Source organism: Cimex lectularius, unplaced genomic scaffold (assembly GCF_000648675.2).
Source record: "Cimex lectularius strain Harlan isolate CLEC.00 unplaced genomic scaffold, Clec_2.1 scaffold195, whole genome shotgun sequence".
Lineage (NCBI taxonomy): Eukaryota > Metazoa > Arthropoda > Insecta > Hemiptera > Cimicidae > Cimex > Cimex lectularius.
This window is the reverse complement of record NW_019392761.1, coordinates 88,198-95,122: the sequence shown is the minus strand read 5'-3', so window position 1 is coordinate 95,122 and position 6,925 is coordinate 88,198. Positions and strand designations below refer to the sequence as shown.

General features: G+C 34.9%; 1 protein-coding gene across 1 annotated transcript in view; it reads right to left on the bottom strand.

The window, feature by feature from the left end:
• The window catches only part of LOC106663376 (tafazzin homolog), an 8,240-nt gene extending 4,321 nt beyond the window's left edge, over positions 1-3,919 (bottom strand). The window contains exon 1 of the mRNA XM_014388188.2: positions 3,459-3,919. Coding sequence (XP_014243674.1) covers positions 3,459-3,588 — 130 coding nt within the window. The 5' untranslated portion in view covers positions 3,589-3,919. The remainder of the gene's footprint in view (positions 1-3,458) is intronic.
• Between the last annotated feature and the right edge of the window lie 3,006 nt (positions 3,920-6,925).

Below are 6,925 nucleotides of genomic sequence, written 5' to 3'. Positions count from 1 at the left end.
GTTTTGCAACAGCAGAGGTCATATGACCCTTTGGGGTGCTGCTGTTTTTACAAAGTCTGGTTCTGGTTCCCCCAAAAAACCGGCACCTCGAGGGATGATAGAACCTCAGTTGTTTCAAACCCTCCACAAAAATAAATAAATAAAATATAAAAGATTTAAAATCTAAAACTGAGTTACCTCATTCATTAAATAGGTCACTCAGGTTTCCTGGAGTGGTGTTGATTGTAACTGGCCGACAAGAAAGTGTTAATATGTAGTAAAACTCTCATTATGCAAACTTCTATAAAAATTAAGCTATGAACCCGACCAATGCAAAAAATTCTTTAAAATGATCTTTTTTAATTGATGAAACATCTATGAACTGACTGACTTAAAAATAAAAAAAAATTAGGTGGATCAAAATCATACTAAAATTAAGAAAGTTGGGAATGCAGACATCTTCCATGATACACCCTGTATATTGTTATAGTTCACTATTTTGTAAGTAACATTTTTCATACATAAAGCCCTGTTTTTATGTTACTGTGATTGCTACTGGCAAAAAAAAAGTGTTGAGATAAGAAACTTTGGGATGTAAAGTGCAAATGTTCAATAAAAAAAATTCTAACATGTAGAATAAGAAGTTTTTTTGCCCAGTGGTAGCAACGGTTATAGTAGTAATGGTAGAACCACATTGATGTGGTGACTCATTAATGTATGGGTCCCGGTGAATCTCGTACCACTGGACTTTATTTATTTATTTTATTTCATGATTTTTTTATAGGAGTCTGCAATAGCAGAGGTCATATGCCTCTCTGAGAGGTCAGTGTTTTTGACAAAAACTTACAAATGGACGTTTTTTACAAACATTCTTTCCCCAAGGATTTAATATGGCCTCGCTGTTGCAAACCCTATTTAAAAAATATGTATCTGTAATAATAATAAATAAATAATTAAGTACAAAGAACAGAATGCTGAAGACTATTTAAAAAATGTGAAATTTAATTGTCTTATTAATTTGTTCTCTATTACAAAATGGTATACTTCGAAATGATAAATCATCAATTTTTTTTTTTTTTCACCTATGTTTATTCCAAGTTCTGCTTGTTTATACTACTATATCAGACAGTTTACCATTTCGCTCAGAATAAACAATAATTGTATATTATGTAAAAAGCCACTCTGAGACATTTTCTCACCGATTACCTGGGAAAATAAACACAAAAAATCCAAATGCAGCTATGTAAATAATTAAATTTTTATGAGAAATTATACACTTTATTATCAACATGTTATTCTTAAAGGCAAAGGTTCAGGTTTCTGAAATGATACTATCAAATATAAAAATAATTAATCATCGTCAGAAGATAGGAATGTCTAGTGTAAACAGAGAATGGGACCAAGAATGTTCCCTTACGAAATTCTTGCTTCGAAATAGTGGATAGATGGATGGATGGAAGAGTTGTAGTAGATAAGAGGTGACATGAGTCTTCAGATACCTCTAGGACTACTTGGCCAGAATTTGATAAAAGCACAGCAGTATTGTCTCCATAAGTAAGACTTTTGTCACGCCAATGTACCAAATAGTGGACACTGGTTGCTGGAAGAAGAATATAACTGTAGTAGATCAAAGATGTGATACGACTAAGGGTAAAGGTTATTTCTTGTGATGTACTGGAAAGGTACTGAGTTGGGTCCAGGTTTGCTGAAGTATTACAGTATGCTATCTGGATTCATAAGAATGTCTGTAGTCAGTCATGGAGAAGGGGCCTAACTATGCTGCCTTGTGGAACACTCGCTTCGGCATAGTGGATAGATGGATGAGTTGTAGCAGATAAGAAGAAAGGCGAGACATGTGAATCTGATCCAACAGAATGGATGGATGGAAGGGTTGTAGCAGATAAGAGGAGACATGAGTCTGATCGTCCATTTCTTGAACCATCCTTCGTAACAGGGCAGATGGTCCTAGAGATATCTGAAGACTACTGGGTCAGGAATTGATAAAAGTACAGTAGTATTGTTTCCACAAGTAAGATTTTTGTCATTGTAAAAACCCAAATAGTGGACGTTGGTTGCTGGGAGAGGAAAAGAACTGTAGTAGATCCAGAGATGTGATACAACTAAGGGTGAAGGTTATTTCTTTTGCTGTGAACTTGAAAGATACTGAGTGTATTCATAGAGAATGGGACTGACTATGTTGCCTGGTAGAACACCATCAACATATAGGGAGGAAGATGTTCAGATTTGTACTTCAAAGAATCATCAATATTTGCTTTATTATCAATTGTAATACAATTTTTGACAAATCTTCTTTATGAAACGTATTGATTGAATGGAAAGCAGAAAATAGAAGGTTTTTTTATGTGGCCTTGATCTGCAGACATTGGCCAAATATAGTTTAGAACGGATGCATACACATGCACTCCAGGAGCCCAGCAACAACCGACAAGACACGGGAAGAGGAAGGCTTACCTTTTATGGATTCTCCCTTTCACGGAGGTCCATCAGAGATGTGAATAAAAACCACTACATCAAGATACCTACATAGCCTAATATGCTCAGGAACCTATCCCCATCCCATACCATCCGAGCCAACCACCCCAGGATGCCCACCCCTACTCGACCTATGATGATGCCTTTAAATCCGTATATTACCAGCTCGAAGATACACCAGACTCGCCTCATAAACCTCTTAACTCTCAGAGCCCAAAAGAGACTTAATTAATTTACTGGTTTTTCCAAGCCCTTAATATTGAAGTGTCCATTAGTAGTCATAATGAGGTACTCAAGATCCTCTGATTTTCCACATGTTTTGTGAAGGTCATCATCATGTATGTAGATTCTGTGCAGGCATACTCCACATATCCCACGGTTACTTCTAAGCCTGTTGATTGTCCGAGAGTCCTGCCTATTAATGTTTGTCATTGTAAAACCATGGCTTTTTCTTCTGGTTTGAGTTTAGAGAGAAATAAACTTTACCAGTCAGTCACAATAGGACTGCCATTCTTTAGTACTGCACGATTTCATTTGGCAATTAAAATCTGAGACTGGGGTCGGAAACCTATACCATCCTGTCTGACAATGTTTGACATGGATATCTATTACAACATTACCATGGATTCCGGAAGGACCACGAATCCAACAAAAATACGTAACAATAGCCAACAATTGCTGAGTAAATTCGTAACAATCAATTGTATTGTATCAAGATTGATTTTAATCTGAGCCGATTTTTCTATTTAGACAGTTGGAAGTGTTTGACAAATAAAACCATTTTATGTTTCTAATCTATTACAAAGAACATGGGACAAGAAAGGTTAATTGAGATAATAGATTGTCTCTAGTGTTTCCATTTGATCGACGGAAATTGGGTTTGAGAAAAGCTTTCTAAAAAATAAAACTGGCCAAGTACTGTTGCAGTTCGATCTCTAACTAATAAAAAGAACTCAAATTTAAAAGAAAAAAAATTTTAAACTCACCGATGAGAATTTTGCTGAATAATCCGACGGCTGTGATTGTAAAGTTGCTGGCGATTTTCCACAAATAGGACCCGCAGAAAGGCTTTCTGAGCACTGGGAAGATCCAGTCAATAGATGATTTCTCTTTCATCTCCGTTTTCTGTTTTTATTTTAACGACACATCTTAACAAAAATATACCATTTTTTTCTTCTTTTGGTCCGGAATATGATAAAAATCCCAATAATTGTCAGTAGACAGTAGTAAGACGAATGTTTATCAGCAGTTCTTATCAGTTTTTTGGTCTTTTTTTTTTGATAATGAAAGTGTCTTGTAAAAAATGTAATAAAAAAAGTCAACTCGAGTGGAGAAGTTACAACTCGGGTTGAGACATTGACCGAGAAGAGGGGAATGAAAAGTCGAAAACCTGGCCGAATTTATATATACAACAGGAAGAAAAACTTTCTATAAATTTACAAGGTCGTTTCTTCTCAATCACTGAGGTTACGCTAAACATGTGCTCACGTTATTCAATACTTCCAACAGGTGATGACGTTCAATTCCGAGTCAAAAATGGTGTACTTTTGTTCATTTTACATCACCCTGGTCCGCTTGTTTTAACTTTTTTTTTTAGTCTTTAACGGAACAATAATCTTGCGTGATGAAAAACAGCAGTCAGAACTTGAAAGGCTAAGGTCGTGGAATGAACTATTTCAACTGTTTTTTAATTATACTACGATGAAAAATGTTAGAAACGAGCCCGAACGTTCTATCAAATTAGACCTAAAATCGAAGAAAATGTGAAACACTTTAAGCACGTGTTTTAAGGGGTCGAGAAAATTTTTATAAAAAGGGATTTACATAATATTTTTTATAAGTCTTATAAGTTCTTTAAGAAAAAAGACATATGTGCAAGTGAAAAATATATCAAAAGAGAGCGAGCGAATAAGAGAGGTAGAGAGAGCGAGAGAGAGAAAGAGAGAGAGTGAGAGGATAGAGTGAGAGTAAAAAAAGAGGAATATATGTAAAAAAAAGCAAAAGGTAGATAAGAGAATAAGAGAGATAGAAAAAGAAGAGAGTGAAAGTATGAGAGAGAAGGAAAGGAAGAGAGAAAAAGAGAGAAGAGAGTGGGGGAGAAAAAGACGATAAGAGAGAGAGAGAGAGCGGGAGAGAAGGATAGAGAGAGAAAAAGTGAGAGAGTGAGAATGAAAGCGAAAAAGAGAGAGTATGTGAGAATGAAAGAGAAAGAGAGAGAGAGAGTGAGTGAGAGGGAAAGAGATAAAATGAAAGTGTGAGAGTGGAAGAGAAAGAGAGAGAGAGAGTATGTGAGTGAAAGAGGGGAGAGTGAGTGAGTGAGAGGGAAAGAGATAAATTGAAAGTGTGAGAGAGCAGGAAAGGAAGAGGAAAGAGAGAAGGTTGGAGGTAGGGGAGGGGAGGGAAGCGGGAGAGAGAAAGTAATAGTTAAAGTGAAAGTGTGAGAGAGTAATAAGGGGACAGAAAAAAAAGAGAGAGAGAGAGAGATTGAGTGGCAAGAGAGATAAAGTAGTGTATGAGAGGTATGGAAGGAGGAAGAGGGAACGAGAGAGGGAGAAATAAATAAAGTGGAGAAATAAATATAGTGAGATACCTCCCATTTTTAATGAGGTATTTCGTAATTATATTTCTCAAAAATAAAGAAAAATCTTGATTCTATTTTTTCTTAAGTACTGTCATTTCAAGACCTGTATATTTATATAATACCCAGTTTATTAATTATTATACATTATTTATTATTAAATATATTGTATAGTATAGCATTAAATTTTCTTCGTCGATTGCTAGAAAACGTAAGAAAAGATTTGGCCCTCCGGGCCGGAAATTCTTATCTTGACGGTATCTTGTTAGATTTTTTTACAAGGTCTGACACCAATTTTCAAAATATACAATTTTACCTATGGTTCTTTTCGTTAACGCCCGTTTCGTTAAGTCTGGACCAGTGTAGAAAAGAGAGGAGAAAGACGGAGAGTGAAAGAGTGAGAGTGATAGTAATATAGTAATTTACATTTTTTTCTGCCTTTGTTGTGTATGCATTTCAAGATTAGTATTCTTATATAACAGTCCATTTGGTCTTTTACCTAGGATAAAAAAAAATCATACACTGGATTGTTACAAATGAAACTAGATGTATGAAAAATTGCATATACCGAATGATGCTGCTTCCAGTATAGTAAGTAAAAAAACATTTTTGAAAAAAAAATCGACTCCGTTTTAAGCACCCTGTAAAGCTCTTAAATACGAATTTTTAATTTAAAAAAATATTGATTAAATAAATTTAATTAACTAAATATTAATAAACATTTTTGGGCCGGCTTGGTCCGGAGGCAATGTTCTTTCCGATGTCCGGTGTTCTGCTTACAAATTCATACCTCTTCCGTGTTTTATCCAAATTCAACGTTATTACAACTCCATTATATTTAGTGGTTTGATTGACCAAATTACTTCTTTCAATTAATTAATCTTTTTATGTAAGGTTTTATTGAAATGAAAAAGCTAGTGTCACGAGCGGGATTCGATCCCACGTCCTTCGGCTGAAAAATGGCAAAAAGGAAGGAAATTTCGAAAGGTTGTAGGTTGATATGTGATGTTGGTGTCCGAGTGGATCGAAGTCACGTTAGCTCAAGTGGTTAGAGCAGCGGCGTGTTAAGCCTAAGGTCGTGGGTTCGGATCCCGCTCGTGACACTAGCTTTTTCATTTAAATAAAACCTTACATAAAAAGATTAATTATTACAACGCTTCGAAAGCTTAATTTCTCTTCTTTCGCCCTATATTAACAAGTCTGGTATTCTATCATTATACGTGTGTAAAATAAAGAAGAAACCGACAAAACCTCTTTACATATCAGTTTCTGGTTTAATTACGGATCCATGTTTTAGCCTTTGTGTGTAGGTTGTAGGTTTCTAAGTCCATATAATTTTCTTTCCGATCGGTGGTGTGTTTTCAAAGTTACCGACATTTTTGTGATTTTTGTGACATTTGGAAGGGGATCTGAGAGAAAGCATCTAGTTTTTGTCTGCCAAAAATTTTTTGTTGCTTTATTGTTTTTGTTTGCTTTATTTCAATAGATACGAATTGTTCGGAGGGCTTATGCAAATTAGAATTAAATATTTTGAAGCCTATAATAGTTTTCATACACACTGAAGATGGCAAAATGCCGAAACCCGTTTGTCAGACCAACTTATCGACTCTTGCCATTTCACACATTTCTCAGGTTTTTTTAAATTTTATTATGCGGAGTTACAGCTTTCATAAACGTTCTTATTAATATAAAAATCAATTATCAATGTTAATAGATGATAGGCAGAACTATTTTTAGAACACTCATGCTGACAGACGGTCTGAAATTAAAGTCTAGATTATTATATAGAAAATTCAATGTGAAAATATTTTTATTACTGCATATTAGGTAAAATAATAAAGGGAATTTATCAGTGAAAAAAAAATTAATTGGACT